The 16,762-nt window shown below is 39.0% G+C and overlaps 3 protein-coding genes across 3 annotated transcripts in view; 2 read left to right on the top strand and 1 right to left on the bottom strand.

Annotated features, from left to right (window-relative positions):
* Positions 1-16,762, top strand: part of LOC119411943 (serine/threonine-protein phosphatase 6 regulatory ankyrin repeat subunit C-like) — a 1,101,338-nt gene that overhangs the window by 847,914 nt on the left and 236,662 nt on the right. The gene's annotated exons all lie outside the window — the stretch shown is intronic.
* LOC119411971 (neuritin-like) lies at positions 1,033-4,286 on the top strand. Its single transcript, XM_037678946.1, has 3 exons — positions 1,033-1,161; positions 3,273-3,426; positions 4,031-4,286. The coding sequence occupies exons 1-3, from the start codon at positions 1,107-1,109 to the stop codon at positions 4,257-4,259; spliced, it is 438 nt and encodes a 145-aa protein (XP_037534874.1). The 5' UTR covers positions 1,033-1,106; the 3' UTR covers positions 4,260-4,286.
* sys1 (SYS1 golgi trafficking protein) lies at positions 11,197-14,403 on the bottom strand. The gene is made up of 3 exons (XM_037678942.1): positions 14,169-14,403; positions 14,009-14,076; positions 11,197-11,530 (listed from the first exon to the last, which is right to left on the bottom strand). Exons 1-3 carry the CDS (start codon positions 14,328-14,330, stop codon positions 11,290-11,292), a joined length of 471 nt encoding a protein of 156 aa, XP_037534870.1. The 5' UTR covers positions 14,331-14,403; the 3' UTR covers positions 11,197-11,289.

Here is a 16,762-nt window from a genome sequence, read left to right as displayed (position 1 = left end):
TTACCATTTAATACTACTTATTGAAAATGACAGTCACATGCTTGAGTTACGAAGCACATTCTCTCCAATTTTACTTATAAACAATTTATGAGTTGTGTTTTTTTTCCCTGTTGTTTATGTCTATGTTCCCTCAATCCTGTTTCTCTTTATAGTGTTTCTTTAGTATCTAGCCCCTTCTTGTGTCACGTCTTGCATCCTCTGTCTCTTTCTCTGGCATCTGTGATTACTCACAGGTTCCTTCACTTGGTCTAATTGGTGTTTCCTGTATACAAGTCTCTCTTGTTATCTGTTCACTGGTGATATCTGTATTGTGAGTACACCTCTGTTCATTCTATGTTTGTTTTGCTGCCCTGTCAGCTCTTTTTGTTCTGTTAATAAATTTTTAATTTTATATATATCCTGAGTCCTTGCCTGCCTGCACCTTTTGGTTCACCATCCATCCATTATCTTTACCCGCTTATTCCATTTTGGGTCATGGGGGTCGCCGGTGCCCATGTCCAGCAATCACTGTGCAGGGGCAGGGTACACCCTGGATGGGTCGCAAGTCCATCACAGGGCTTTTGGTTCACCAGCACCAGCCACTTGTGTCAAAAATATGAACCCCCAGAGACCCTGCATCATTATATGATAGTAGCATTCTGCACCTCTGTATTTTATTCTTTTAATTTAGCCCTATTGCACTTAATCAGGGAGACTAGCTTTAATTTACTATTTTTAGGGGTGCCCGTGACGCCCCTGCCCTCCTGAATAAGGCGCGCTCATCATGGCTTCATTTTAGGTTAAACAACAAATAAATGTTTAATTTTAAACCATTATTGACTCAAACCCCGTGTTGTGTTTGTTTTTCCTCCTTGAAGCCAGTTGGAGCCTCTCCGTGGTTCTTTGGGGGGGTGGGGGCGGGGGGGGGGGATCACGGGGAGAGGTCCCCCGCCGCTCCGGGAGGGGGGAGGAGGCAGGTAACGTCAGCTCTGGCCGGTGCCACAGACTGAGCAGATCCCGCACACACCAAGTGTTTTTGCTTTATTTCTCTCGTCGGGTGGTTCCGATGAGCAGCTGCCGCGGGCCGGACCGGGTCTCTCCTCCGACAGCCGGACTGATGGGATGAAATGGGCTCATTCATGTCGACGAAGACCGGAGTGATTCTCGCAATAACTGGTTTTGGTAAGACCCGTTTCATTCACGCCCCAAGCCGCTGAACGGGACTGGGTTTTGTGTGGATGCTAGTTCTGGACCGACGCTGTTAGACCTGGACCAGGGCCAGCAGCAACCTGACACATCTGGTGCCTGCAAGACTCAGAGCTAATAGAAATATGGATCCAAGTTCTGCAGTGAATTTCATATAGCTACACCCCAGAACATAAAAACTCCCCTTTTCTTTATTAAACAGGTCTGCCTATAAATTAAATCTAAAATTTGCCCTAGCCTTATAATATATGTCAGTTTAATGCCTGAATGATGCTAATCCTGCCCTGGAAAATATTTCATAAGCACAAATATTTGCTGATTTCTATTTTGTGGGGAGAGGTTATAAACAACCTCTCACAGGACAGGTTGTGTACTCTTTGTGTGTGTGTGTGTGTGTGTGTTCAGGACCTTATTCCCTCCAGTTAAATGTCCCAGATGCTTCCAGTTTACTTAATTAGTTTAAAGACCCTCCTGTGTTCTGTCTCCTTGTGGGTTCTTCGTCACGTTCTCAGTATTTCGCTGTGCCTCAGTACTCATGAGTGACCGTGTGCCCAGTCTCAACTCTAATAAAGACACTTGAAGTTCTTTGACACCCGTCCACACCTCAAGTCCTTTTCTCCTGTCATTAAACCAGAACCTGGCAGCTTAAAGTGGGACTCACACACACACTTGTACACGCAGCATACTGTAATTCCAGCAATTAGCAAATTACTATAGTACGAAATAGTAAGTTCTGATTCTAATATAAAAGAAAATTTGAAATGATGTGTACAATGTGAGTAAGAACAGAATGCAATGATTTGTAAATCTCATAAACCCATGTTTTATTCAGACTGGAACATTCGTTAGAACAGAAAAAAAGATATATCTCAAATTTGTTCCCATCTCAAAACGTTTGGTCAGTGCCATGTGCAGCATCTTCTACTCGAGCTGTTCAACATAGCCCTGGGTCATATTTGCAGGATTTATGTTTCGTGATGTGTCAAACGTTTTCAACTGGTGAGCGGTCTGGACTGCAGGCAGCGCCCAGACTCTGAATACAAAGCAGGTATTTGTAATGGAATGCAGCTGACATTGTCTTGCTGAAATATTCAAGGCCTTCACCGAAACAGACAACATCTGGTTGGAAACATATTGTTCTAAAACCCCTACATATATTTAATTGATGGTGCTTTTTAAGATGTGTAAGGTGCCCATATGTTAGGCTCCAATGCACCCCTATACCAACAGAGAGGCAGGTATTTGAACTGTGTGTTTAATATTAGCAGGCTGAATGGTTCCTCTCTAGCAGGATGTGGTCACTGAATATGAATATGTTCATGCGAGCAAGTTTTGTCCTTATAAAAAACATGCACTGTACTTTAACTTTGACCGTTAATGTTCCTTAGAGGGAAAATTGATCCCCTTCTTAAACTTTTTTTCCCACAATTCATCCTATTCTGCATCCTGCATTGATGTGGAACAACTTTTTAGTACTAAATGTTTACTTGTGCACGTTACAATTGATTATTTTGCTTTTTACATCCAAACTAAAGTGATTTTGTCGAACAAGATTATTTTTCCAGAGGCTCTCAAATAATAAAGCAGAACACCTTCTAATGTAGTAACCAAGATTATAAGAAAAATATATTACTGAGAGGAACAAAAAATTGTTTTAACAAAGTATTTTATTAATGTGGTGGATTTTCTCCCTCAGGAACATGAGTGAGAGTTACTGTGAGGTTATGAGAGCGTTTGAAAAAATTGGCAACTAAAAAAAAACTTTAAGGATTTTTATGTTTCATGTTTATTGACAGTATTAAAATAAATTAATAAATAAAAGCGCAGACAAAGATTAATGTGTGTGGGGAAAAAATTCCCTAAATACGATACAAGGGGAAATCTTATTTCTCCACACTGAGATTGTTCAAAGAGTATCTACAACAGGTAAGATAATAATTGCTTATAACACATCCACAGAACCCAACTTAAAAAAAAAATAATCCAAACTATCTTTTTCAGTGTGTCTGTTTTATAGTTCATAAATCTCCAAATACAAGTTGGATCACGAAGACTGCCCCTGATTTACTTTTTGTTTTTCCTTGCAGTGTTCCTGTTCCTTACAGTGCCTGGAGACGCTGCAGATGTGAATTGTGAGAACGTTTATCGGGACTTCTCTGACTGTGTCCTGAAGCTGGGACAGAGCATGGACAACTACCAGGAGAACGTGACCAGTGAGAGTGGCGTGGCGGCTGTTTGCAGGTGACAGTGGGTTTAAGATGTGTAAGAAAGCACAACATCTGTAATCGTCCACACATCTGTTTCTGTTTGCACCAAACTGAATATACACTTTGAAAGTGTAGCATTACCTAAAAAACAAAAGCTTTTTCTTCACAACACTGGTGTTCACTTTAATAAAACGTGCATGACTGAGTGCACGGATACAAATAAATGTGCATTTCTTTAGAAATGACTTCAGAGGGAGAGCAGAGGTTGTTGTCTTTGAGCAGAGACACTGATGTCAGGACACTGAGCCTTTGTATTTAATATTTCATGAAGTCGCAGCAGCTGTAATGAAATTCTGGGGACATGTTTTTCTCATCATTCTGGCTCAAACTCTACGTCCCCAGCAGTTTATCGAAGACAAAGATTTACACTTGCAAGCCTTGTGTTGAATATTGTCCGCTTGTAATATTACGTGTGATGTTTGGCTCTGTGAGGCAGTTGCCATGGCAATTAAAGGCTCAGTTTGACTTACTTGAAGGCCAGTTAAGACATCTGAGCGATAGATTATTGGCCAACAGATTAATCCATGACAACCCGTGTGTGGAGGATTCTGAGTGATGCTTTCTTTGTTTTACCACAGCCACTGGGAAGCTTTCCACACGTGCGCTCTCACGGCGCTGTCCGACTGCAAGGAGGAGGTCAGCTCCATCTGGGAGACCCTGAGGCAGGACTCCAGGAAGATCCGCTTCCAGGGAAGTCTGTTTGACCTGTGCAGCCCCAGCTCCTCTCCCAGTATAAGTTTGCCTTTTGCTGCTCTTCTCCTGTCACTGGTGCTGGTCGTGTCAGGGCCCAGCTGGTCCCCCATATAGAGGGCGTGGTGCTGGGATTGTGGGTGATGAGACAGAGGGTGGGGTCCTGTTCTATGAGTTTCAGTCCTGCTGAACTCAAACCTCAAGCCAAGGATTTATTAAAAAAAAGTTTTAAAGGATCTTTTTGGTGCAGAGCTACACATGTTCTATGGCAGGACAATCAGTCTTTGTTTTGATGAATAATGTTTGCAGTTTAAAGCAATCAGTCCCTTGGTTTAAAGTATTTAAATGTTCCTAAACACCTGTGGCTCTGGGCTGCTAATAAACACGGGTTAGACATCTTTCTGTACCACAGTTAGCATAATCCAGCTCAATCCAAACATGACCTTCAGCGTTCACCTCTGTGAAGATTCAACTTCTGGATTCAAAGTCCTTTTAAAGCAGTGGTTGTAGAGTTAATACATCACATTATCGTTAAAAGAAATAATTGTCATCTTAGAAAGTAGATACCTAAAAACTGATGTCACTTTGTTCAGAGTAAAAGTTGCAACCAGACGCCTGGCAACACAGAAAGTTGCATGTTGTCTGTTTTTATATCTTTATACAACTTAAACTAAATCTGATCACTGAAAGGGTTGGAAGAGATTTTTCTTTTTAATCCACTTCTTTTTCTTTACATTTCCAGTGCCAGGTTTATTCATTTTTAGCCTAAAGGCAACAGTATGTTGTCATGAAACAAGATAATTATTATTGTATTTGAGTGGGTGAACATCAAGTAACACGGTAGTGGGTCCGTTTTAAGCTAAAGTGTTCCAGTAGAACTTTTTGAGACGCTGGTAACGTTTTTGTAAATTATCCACAAAGAGAATATAGTCAATCTATAAACCTGAGTTTTTCTATAACATAAAAATCTGACAGATAATGCACATATTAAAAAAGCTCAGCAACAAAAACTAGAAAATTCCTGGAGAATCTTTGACGGGGACTGCCACACTGCGGCCATTTAAAATTTTTGTTTTCATGCTGTGTGTTTCGGTTCACTCTCAGCTACTACCATACCAAATTTCAGCTTAATGTGGCAAAAAAATAAAATAAATGAGTTACATTAATTTTTTTCTTGTAAGCTATGGTGGCCATCTTGGATTTTGATTTGCATTCAGTTTGTGATGGGGAACGTTCTCAGCTACGACCAAACCAAATGTCAGCTCAATTTCTCCAAGAATGACTGAGTTATAGTCAATTTTGAGTTTTCTAAGGTAGCTGTGGCAGCCATCTTGAACCAAAATGGCTCCAGATTTTTTTTTTTTTTCAGAGACCTCTTCCGTCTAGGTCATGTGACCTCACTGTGGCTTAGAGGCTGTTAAAAGTTCCGTCGGGCATTTTGAATGAGGGGAAAATGGCGTCTTTGTTTGCAAATTACGTCGCCATGGTAACTTGAAATGCCAATAAAAGTAATAGCACACATCATGATGCCGAGCCGGTGATTTTGATATAACGTTTGTGGGGGGGACACATTGCGGTTCGGGCCGCATTAAAGTTAATGGAAGTGCAAGACCCTTTTCAAGTGGATAATAATAACAAAGACTTTTCATGTACGACTGTTATCCAGTAAAATTTATGTGACGTTCACTGACCTGAATACATCAGCATTTACGTTTAGATTATGATGGGAGGCTGCAGTTGATGAGTGTAGCCCGTATTTAAAAATAAAGACACGATACAGACATTTTAGCTTCAGTTTTGAACAAGAGGAGAAGGCAGACGTCCATCTTTATAATCTGGTTGAAACAAGCTGCACTGAACTAAATATCTCAGTTTACGGCGAAGATTAAGAACAATAATGGGCTAATAGAAATGGAGCTATATCAGTTGCATTTGCAAAAGTGGAACAGTGAAACGAACCAACTCCCATTGAACTTTAATGTGCCCGTCGGTCTGATTGACGCCTGCTGAACACCAACAGGAAGTGTGCTGAATTTTTAATGTTCAGACGGTGTACAAAATGTCAAACTGCTTTTTATTCTTGATCCGCAGGTGCGTGTCAGTATTCAAACACCTACTTTAATCTCCTCTGCGTTTGTGTGAATATTACTGAGCCAAGCCATAAGAGTGCAAACATTAAATAACTGTTAAAGATTACCACCAAGGAGCGCTTCCCTTAAAATAACAGCAATATCAGCAAAACCCTCGACTTTACAAAACTATTCATTGATACGAAAAACGTTTCCAAAGGGGATTCTTTAAACGACAAAACTCATTTGCAGAGTAGCATTCTTACAATGTCATTTTAATCTTTGTTAAATAGTTTTGAACCTGCTTTCATGTGTTGAATAAGCATTTTGTATATTTTTAACCCTTTCTAAGCCCGCACTACAAGTTTCCAGCCTTCTAATGTTGCACAGCTGCTACAAAGACACCAAAAACAGTCTCTGTCACAATCTGCTCATGCTTTCGTTTTCTCTTAGCTCTTTTTGTTTCACCCATTGATATGTGCATAAAAATAACTAAAGTGTGACTGAGTTGCGGATTTCTGCCACATTTTGTGTGAAATCGCTCACCTGCAGTGATTTGGAGGATTGAAACTTTGGGGGAACTAGAAGCGAAGGCTTTACAAAATACAAATCTGAGCTTTGAAGCTGATTAAACATGAGAAAAATCCCAATTGTTTAGTAGTGAGGTAAGCCAGATTAGTTAAACTGAAAAACTTACATTTATTCCACTTCAATACAATTAACGATAAACAAAACTACTACGGTCGTGTTAAAATGTTATTTCTTTTTTTAAATTGTTTGTTTAAAGCTGTTCAGTGTATTATAGTAAACAGACAAGGAAAACCTAATTTCGCTGAATACCTAATAAAAGCTTTTGACACTCAAATGTAAGAAAACTTTAGCTTTTTTCGCCTAAAGCTGAAACTTGGAATAAGTTAAATCAATTTAAGTTTTGTGGTTTGTAGCAGCCTAGCTGATATTGATCATAATATCTTCATAATAACTTCAGCAGATTGTTGGCATTAGAGGTGCAGTTCTGTATTGATTTCTCTTCAATGCCAAAGATGCTTATTGTTCTTGTGCAACCCCTCTCAGTTATGGGATTCCTCAGGGATCCGTTATTGGGACACTGATATTTACTCATTTGCCTTTGGGGCTCTATTTGAAATATAAGGATCAGCTTGGGACGAGTTATAATCCGCATAACTATTTATGCTCGTTCATGTTCAGTTCAGTTGGTTCGTGCACTGCAGTGTAGCCATCTGTGGTCTTCAAGACTGTTTATTGGGTCTTCTTAGCTCCTGCTTTAGAGTGGGTCTTTCTTGGCTCGTCACTCTCAAGTGATGAAAAAGGATGTGATTGGTCCATACATAAACACACTTTGAATGACTAAGCAAAGTGAGAGCTCTTCCAGCACCCTCATTAATACTGAGGTGTTTAACTGTCACTGCTGTCTGCTTAGATAAACTCCTATTTGAACATGTGCAGCTCGAAGGAGACAGACTTTGGCTCCTGTATCTCCTTCGTCTGGATGTTTGTAGCTTTATTTTAAACTTCTCTAACTCCGACAAGTTTCAGTGAAAACAGGACAGAAGTCGTTTAGTTCAGACTGAACAGATGTAATGATTCTCACATCAACTATATTTCCAGATTGATTTCAAAATGCTGCTCAGTTTTAATGTTTTAAATGGCCTAGCCCCATTTTATTGAACTTGTGTTTTCAATATCCACTCAACCAAACAGGGTTTTGTAGAAGCTGACGCTAACATCCGTCCTGACATCCAATCGCTTAAAATGGATTTTAATGATAGGAGTGAACAAACTTGCGCATTGATCGATTCAGCCAGGACTTGTGTCAGGTCTGAACACCTTTAAATGTTTCAAAATCCAGATTAAATTAAAAAAGGTCATCAATATTTTGCAGCAACCGCTCCAGTTATTTAAATTGTTACTTCTACAAAAAAATACACAGACCTTTTAAATCGCCAATAAAGGCGCCTCATTTTTCTTTAGTTCAACTCAAGTAGAAGCAATCTAGTGTGTTGTTGTGTTTTTATAATATTTATTGGATTCATTTTATCTTTATTCTTTTTATATACTGAATTTTATTATCTTTTTTTGGATCACCGTTGGTGAACTCTGGTTGTTTTTAAATGTCCTATTTATTCAATATTTTTTTCATAATTTCCCCTCAATTAGTCTCGATTAAACCACATTGAGAAGTCATTATGTGATGGGTTTACACCATCACGTCAGTAAAATGAAAATATTTATCTGCATACTTTTTTTTAATTTATTGTGTCATTTGCCTTTCTTATTTAACCCAGAGGGTCCTGACAGGTGTTGGCAAATAGAACTGTATGGTCTTGAATATTTTTTTGTCAATGTTTCCTCACAGGTGCATGATATTGTTTGTGACAATGCCTCAGAAAACTGGACTGTGTTAATTTTACCAAAGTGTAAAGTGGTCCGTGCATGAAGTTTAGCTAACTGCTGGTTTACGCATCCCCGTTTAACTCCACGAGCAAGTTTGCTCCGCTCGATTCTGTTTTTTATCCGTTTCAAAGTTGTAGCGTTCTGTCATCCATTGTGTGCCTGTTGGTAGAAATGCAAAAAAATAAAATAAAAATGGTATGGTTGTCCTCAAAGCATGAGCAATATGTACCTCTTTGAAGAGGACCCTCCTTCTTTATATGCTGGTGATGAAAGCATGAAAATGATTTTGATCATAAACAATATGCCACTGTAATGAACTCTAATCACAGTTTAAACCTGAAAACAGTCCTGAATGTAAAACCAATCTGGTTTTTAACACAAAGGTTATTTACACGACTCTGTAAAGCAATATATGGAAATGTAATTGTAACAATAAAGCACAAGAGTTAAAAACAAGAACTGCGTGTGAAATGATGTGAGACGCCGGCAGACAGCCTTGTGCTGCCTGAACCATTAATTTACTAGACTTTCTGCTTTTTGTACTCATTAGTGCTCTACCATCTGCTTTTTTTCCACCTGGATCGTTCCTGCAGAGGCAGAAGGGGAGATGAGGGGTCACAGCCTCAGAAGTAGACGCGCTCAAGATGTACATTTTATTGGGGGGAAAAAAATTAAGTCTGAAACATAATTAAAACTTGTTTAATTTATCCTCCCTGCTCTGACACTTCCACACACAGTTGATATCACTGCTTTCCTCACACCTCATCCTACCCAAACCACTCACTACATTCCAAAAGCCGAACCATCCTGAATGCATATCACCCGCCGCCCCCATGCCAGTTTCAGACTAAGATAATCTTATAATGAAAGTTGTTGCATTACCTGCAGTCATGTGCAACATTTTGAACTGCAGCACTCACAGTATGTGTTGGGGATGACACTCAGCTCCCACATCAAGATTTAGCTCCATTTGTATTAACAGTTATAGCATTTTTTTTGTGTGTGTGTTGGCTGATTTCAATTAACTATGGTGGCCATTTTGAATTTTATTGACTCCAGAAGATAAATCAGGTGTAGCTGTCTATCCAATTATTACATTCTGATTTTCATTAACGGTTCAGTGGTTCACGAGAGGTAAATCACCTCCTTCGCCTTTCAGCAGCAGTCGTAAAGAAACACCAGTGGGTCAACTCTTTTTCTGGACACTTTTATTGTTCTCATCATACTGTAGGATCCATAATAAAGCTTTCTTGTCTTTATTTTTATACAATTCGTTTTCAGTCATATTGGATTGTATAAACGAGACTGTAGTGTTGTATTGAGCGGGTTCTGTTAAGAGTCTTCTCTTGTAGCTGAAGGCTCAAGTTTGTTCCCGTTTTAATTTAATTTACTCAGTGCTGCTGTTTAAATGTTTTAAAACTACTCAGAATGTTCCAGAACAGGTCATTTACACTAATTTCAGAGTATACACTTAATTTCAGTGTGCAAGCCCAGATCTCAGTCCAACAGAGAATCTAGGGTAAGATTTAGAGCTCTTCCTGATAAAGAATGAAGATAATTTATGATGATGCTAATGCTTCAAAAAGTGCTTCTACAAAGTGTACATTTTATGGAGGTGAAAATATTTACATGCACCACTTTGCAAATTAAGAATTTTAGTTAATTAACACCCCTTTATCTTTCATTTCAGGTCTCTCTTGTAAACGAGTCCTCGAAGCTCAATGGGATTAACCTGTCTAAATAAAAGTTGAACGAAATTTATTTTATTTGCAACTTGTTTTACCAGATGAAATGTTTAAAAACCAGTTTCTCATTTACAAACATGACCTGGAAACTTATTATAATAAGAAAAACTTTTGAATTCCAGGCTGTAAGGCAACAAAACTGAACAAACACACAAAAAGGGTGAATATTTTTGCAACACTGTAATTTGGGTTCTTTTAAAAGCCATGACTGCATGGACAGAAGCACTGTTCCACTTTAAACACCACGTTCCCTGGCGTCAAACCACAAATGACGGCTGACAAACTAATATCCACAATGAAATAAAAGCAAGCTCAACTGAAGAAAAGTCTCAGAATATGCAGGTTCATTATAAGACTGGACACACAAAATGTAAAACCAAGCCTGATTTCATTCATCCTAATAGATAAAAAGTTGAGTTTCTGAAGCAGGAAAACCGTTTTATCTTTGGGTTGAACACGATTGACTACAATGTCAGAAAACACACGTGTCACTCTGCGAGTTATCCTAATATGTAATTTTAACTTTAGGAAGCAGCTTAAACACAAGCAGATCACAAGTAGGTCTATGTTACAGTGAGGACAGAACATTGTAATTTTTAGAGACACCATCTGATATGCAGCACAAGGGGTGTATTAAAAAAAGTACGCAGCATGCAGAGATGTTATGTTAAAGCAAACAGATCTTCATATATTACACAGTAATATATAAATTACACAGATAATACTGTTCAACATTTATTGAGCAGCTATGAATAAATATCAGGTCAGCAGATGGACCACTTGACGACATGATGATGCACATCAATCCAGTCTGTGTTCGCACGCTGATTTTTGTTCTTTTTGTTTACAAACTGAGAAAAATAACTGCCCACCAAGTTCCTGCTGAGTTAAAAATTCAGTGTGAAATCAAGGACACCTTCACAGGTTAGATTTAGGTCCACTGTTGACAGGAATTGCCCTGAGCTCAGTCCGCATGCACAGGTACTCTCCGATCACAGCCATCAGCGCCATGCAGGCTACATTGACGAGCCACCAGGAGAGGGCGGAGGGAAGGTGGGAGTTGTAGATCCAGCAGCCGATCATATGAAAGAAGTGTATGGTGACTGTGAAGTCCAGGCACTGTTTCCCTCGGCGGATGAAGAACCACAGACCAAGAGCGCTGAAAAAAACAAATAGACATGTTATTTCAGACTTAATATAAACCAACAGTGTCATTATGAAGGTGGAAGAAACAAGATGTAAAGGAAGATATAGGGGAGAATTAAACACTCCACTAAAATAAGTTTCTAAGAATTGGTTTCTAAGAGTAACACATTTAGAACTGAATTAACTGAAAAGCAAAGGAGATTATTGGTGCCATTTGTAAAATAAGCACAAAGAACAGGAGAAACAAATCTAAAAATATTTTGTTACAATGTTTTCATGTTTAACTTTCATTGGGAATCTTCAGTTTATCTGATGAAGGACAGAGACACTCCGTGGTTCACATTGAAGTTCTATAATAATAAAAATAAAAATAAACTTGTCTTTAGTTTACATTTGTTTTCACTGTTCTTTAAAGTTTGCAACTCTATTTCTGTTATTTGGTTACTTTACCCCACTGCCTCTCCTCACACAGGGTAAAATTTTTATTCATACCATTTTTATTCATTAAAGGTGACACAGCCAAAGAAAAACTATACGAATTTATATCTGGTAGCCGTTTCTAATATTTAACTGATCAAAAACAGTTTGAACAGTAAATACATCCTTACATTTATCATTCATAATAAAACGAGAACCAGAAGATTCAGATAAGTTGACAAAGATTAAAATACCAAGAGAAAAACATGTTCCATAAAACTCAAAGTTCAAAGTTCATTTTCCTCTTGAAGTGTCCAAAATCGACGTCATCTCACAGATAAGGTTTGTCTGGACAAACAAACCAAATCAAAAACTACAAAAAGCTAAAACATATTTTCAGGAGAAGAACCAACAGTTTCTTCTTCTTTCAGCTTTTCCCTCTTCAGGGGTCTCCACAACGAGTCATCCTCCTCCATCTCACTCCGTCCTCTGCATCCTCGCTCCAACTACCTCCATGTCCTCTCTAACTGCATCCATACATCCTCTCTTTGTCTTTTTCCTGGCAGCTGCATTTCTAACATCCTTCTACAATATACCCACTGTCCCTCCTCTGGACATGTCCAAACCATCTCAGTCTTGCCTCTAACTTTATCTCCCAGTTGTTCAACCTGTGCTGTACCTCTGATGATCTCATTTCTGATCTTATCCATCCTTGTGAAAACCTCAACATCTTCATTTCTGCCACTTCTAGTTCTTTGTTCTGTCTTTTTGTCCCTGTCTCTGTCTCCAGATCATACAATATAGCTGGTCTCACCACTGACCTGTAAACTTTTCCTGTGACCTTCGCTGACACCCTTTTGTCGTAAATCACTCCTGAAACATTTCTCCATCCTACCTGGACTCTCTTTTCATCTCTTTACCACACTCTTCATTTTCCTGGGCAGTGGATCCCAAGTACTTGAAGTCCTGTACCTTTGTGATCTCTGCTGTAGCCTCACTGTTCCACCAGCCTCCCTCATTCACACACATGTACTCTGTCTTAATACGACTTTCATTCCTCTTCTTTCATCTCCACTTCTCCAAGTTCTCTTCCACCTGTTCCCTGTTCTCACCACAGATCCCAATGTCATCTGCAAACATCATAGTCCACGGGGATTCCTGCCTGACCTCATCTGTTAGTCGGTCCATCATCAGAGCAAACAAGAAGGGGCTCAGAGCAGATCCTTGATGCACTCCACCTCCACCTTGAAGCGATCTGTCACTCCTACAGAACATCTCACCACTGTCCAGCTGTCTTCATACATGTCCTGTACCAGTCTAACATACTTCTCTGCCACTCCAGATTTCCTCATGCAATACCACACCTCCTCCCTTGGCACTCTGTCATATGCTTTTTCTAAATCCACAAAGACACGATGGAGTTATTTCTGACCCTCTCTGTACTTCTCCATCAGCATCCTCATAGCAAAGATGGGGTCGCCAGTGCTTTTTTAAGGTATGAAACCATACTGCTGCTCACAAATAGTCACCTCTTGTCTAAGTCTTGCTTCCACAACTCTTTCCCAGATCGTCATTGTCTGATTCATAAACTTAATTCCCCTGTAGTTGCTATAACTCTGTACATCACCATTGATCTTAAAAATGGGCACCAGCGCACTTCTTCTCCATTCCTCAGGCATTTTCTCACCCTCAAATATGCCACTGAATATTTGAGGCAAAAATTTCACTGCCACTGCCTTCATCTGTCATAGAAGGAGAAGAACCGACAGCAAAACACTTAATCTTTTGTTGTTTCATTTAACAATCATTTCTACACCGAATTCTGACTCATGCCAGAGTCTGGTAGGCAATATGCACCTAATTTGACACATGACTAAGCAGTGATGCTAAACTTCATGAATTACCACAAACTAATCATAAAAAAGTATATTTAAGATATTTGTTCAATTGATGTAAATAGAGACAAGCAAAGGTGTGTAAAAAAATTCCTGTTATTTGAAATATTTATATTGTGACATGCTTTAACAACAATGCTTAAACGTGTGCACAGAAAAATACAGAAGCCATTTCTCACCAGGTAAGAGAGTTCAAGATGAATGCCATCATCGAGAGCCTGCCCTGCATGGTGGCAAAACCAAGAACCTAAGAAAGACAAGCAAATGTTTATAAGCACCAGTTTAAAAGTGCCAAAAACACGACTGAAATTGCTTTTACAGTTTGAACAATAAGCTTACCTCATAGCTAAAGATCTGATCCAGTGATCTACTACTTTGCACAAGACTATCCACACCAGCCAACCACAGGCCCAAGAAGCTGTAGTAGATACACTGCATCAACACAATCTGACAGACGATGAGGACCGGGTCCCAGATGTAGCTGCGGAAGTTGCTGCCCATCGCTGATCGATGTCGCACATGCAGGCTTAAAGGATGTTAGCAGCTGGCCACAAATGTCTCCACCTGGCCCATTCAGTACAAACCTGTATGTGACCTCATGCTCTGAAAAGAAAAGTGAAAGGTGATAAATTAGGTCAATCTTGTGCTTTAGTTTAAAATGATCAAAGTTGACAAGGAAAAAAATAAGAACAAGTTCAACTGATCATCATAAACTTGATAATCAATAACATGCGTAGGCAAAAATATACTTATTTTATTCAAATGTGTTTTTACAAATAAAACCATGGATTTTGGTAAAAAAAATTGGTAAACCTTTCCTCAATAGTATTGTTTTTGTGATATATTTTGTCTGTTTAGGTTGAACACCAATCTGCTAAAATTTTAAGCCATGATATTTACATTTTTCTCTAGAACATATATATCAGTACATCGATTTCAGAAGATTTTCGCTAAAAAGTATTAATGTCGTGATACAGATAAAACTACTCTGTTGTCTTTTATAGCTTGCATTGCATAAAATATTGACAACTTGTTAGCTACTATTGCTAAGAAGAGAGGCACGCTAACAAGTGGCTAAACCTATTAGCAACACAAGTTCAAACATCAGCATAATTTTCAGTTACGGTATCGGTTTCATAAGAGATGAACACAACAAACCCTGTCCTGACATTCAGTAAAAACAGAAGTGAGATTAAACACCGCTGAATGCTAATACGAAAAACACAAAATAGCCTACGTTTTCTGTTAGCATGATTATTAGCACACAAAAAAAGAAGAAAAAAACACACCTGAACATTGTAACAGGGCTTGAAACTTCTCTAACCGATCTTCTATTCGGTTATTGATGGTTTTAGAAGCTCTATCGGAGTTGAATTAGTTTTTTAGAAGATTAATACCACACTAGCTAAGCCTTGTTCACAACAAACACGTCAGAGGAGGTGACCGGAAACAAAACTTACTCTTCTTCGTGTATTTTTGGAGTTTAGCAAATGACGTCAGAGAGCACTAGTGCCCCCAGCTGGTGACAGTGTAATGCTACAACACGTTTTTCAGTTTATTATTGACTAAAATCACACCCACTTGTGTTGTTGATCGGTGGAAGGAAACACATTTCTTTTTAATCTAACTGGACTAAACTTTTCATTCAGTGTTGTGAAAATGTACATCATTATTAAAAAAAATAACCCAACACATCTAATCTTTACAGGTTTTTGATTCATTTGCTTCTTGTGTCTTAATCTCTGGCTTGTTTAAAGCCAAGGAACCGACTGAGCAAAGATTAGGCTTGTATGCTCAATAAACCAGGTAGAGGTTATCTACCTGGTCATCTACAAGTTATCTACAGGTCCTCTGGATGGATGGACAGCACTTTGAGCTGCTTTTAGTATGAAGGGTGCTTTATAAATAAAATTGATTGATAAAAAATTGATTGATTGATTCTTCTTTGTTGAAATGTTTAAACTTTTATCCAAAAGACTTCTTCAGTCTGTGGAGCTGAACAAACTGTCTTATAAGCAGCTCCTTCTCATAGTGGATCAACTGGTTTACAGGTGACAGCCTGTCTAAGGGAGATGAGACAGTTTGCAGGAAGGAGGTTCTGAAGCTCACCCACCTGGAGCAGAAGGACTCCAACGACCGTATGCTCTTTGTGGACTTCACATCCGCCTTCAACACCATGATCCCCCAAACACTGATGGACAAACTACTCACACTAGGAGTAAGCCACTCCCTATGCAACTGGGACATGGACTTCTTAACAAACAGACCACAGTCTGTGAGGATCCACAATTCTCCTCCTCCACCATAATCCTCATCACTGGCTCCCCTCAGGGCTGTGTGTTGAGCCCCCTCCTGTTCACTTTGCTCACATATGACTGCGCACCTACCCATCCAGTTTCAGAACAGTTTCTTCCCCTCTGCTGTTGGACTCCTGAACACTCATAATGCTACCTCATAATGTCTGCTTTGGTCACATTACATCTGTATTATAACTGAATACTCCATCTGTACTGTTTTCTAAGCTTTTTTATTGTTTTCTATTGTATGGGTGTACATATGGTTATGTTATGTTTTTAATTTTACTTTATTTGTGGGTGTACACAGGCTTATGTCTTATGTAATGTTCTCATTTTTACTTAATTTTTACTTTATTTTTACTTTATTTTACTTTACTACTATTCGCACCTTATGTCGAAGCAAATACCTAGTTTGTGAACCTCGTTCATTGACATGGCGATAATAAACTGATTCTGATTCTGATTCTGATTCCAGGCTGTCATATTGTAAAGTTTGCAGACGATACAGTGGTGGTGGAATGCATCACAAACAATGATGAGTCTAGCTAGAGGCAAGAGGTGGAACACCTGGAGAGCTGGTGCAGGATGAAGAACCTTCACTCATAAATCCCTAATCAGGATTATCACTGTGAAAAA

This window comes from Nematolebias whitei, chromosome 7 (genome assembly GCF_014905685.2).
Source record: "Nematolebias whitei isolate Nwh7 chromosome 7, NemWhi1, whole genome shotgun sequence".
NCBI lineage: Eukaryota > Metazoa > Chordata > Actinopteri > Cyprinodontiformes > Rivulidae > Nematolebias > Nematolebias whitei.
Note: the sequence above shows the minus strand (reverse complement) of the source record. Positions and strands in the feature narration are given on the sequence as shown.

Bases quoted from the DNA above. Each gene is read 5' to 3' on its own strand.
- LOC119411971 (XM_037678946.1), top strand. From the start codon at position 1,107: ATGGGCTCATTCATGTCGACGAAGACCGGAGTGATTCTCGCAATAACT. The intron at 1,162-3,272 runs GTAAGACCCGTT...TTTTCCTTGCAG, and splicing joins TCTCGCAATAACTGGTTTTG to TGTTCCTGTTCCTTACAGTG. The intron at 3,427-4,030 runs GTGACAGTGGGT...GTTTTACCACAG, and splicing joins GGCGTGGCGGCTGTTTGCAG to CCACTGGGAAGCTTTCCACA.
- sys1 (XM_037678942.1), bottom strand. From the start codon at position 14,330: ATGGGCAGCAACTTCCGCAGCTACATCTGGGACCCGGTCCTCATCGTC. The intron at 14,077-14,168 runs GTAAGCTTATTG...TGTCTTTCTTAG, and splicing joins ATCAGATCTTTAGCTATGAG to GTTCTTGGTTTTGCCACCAT. The intron at 11,531-14,008 runs GTGAGAAATGGC...TGTTTTTTTCAG, and splicing joins ATCTTGAACTCTCTTACCTG to CGCTCTTGGTCTGTGGTTCT.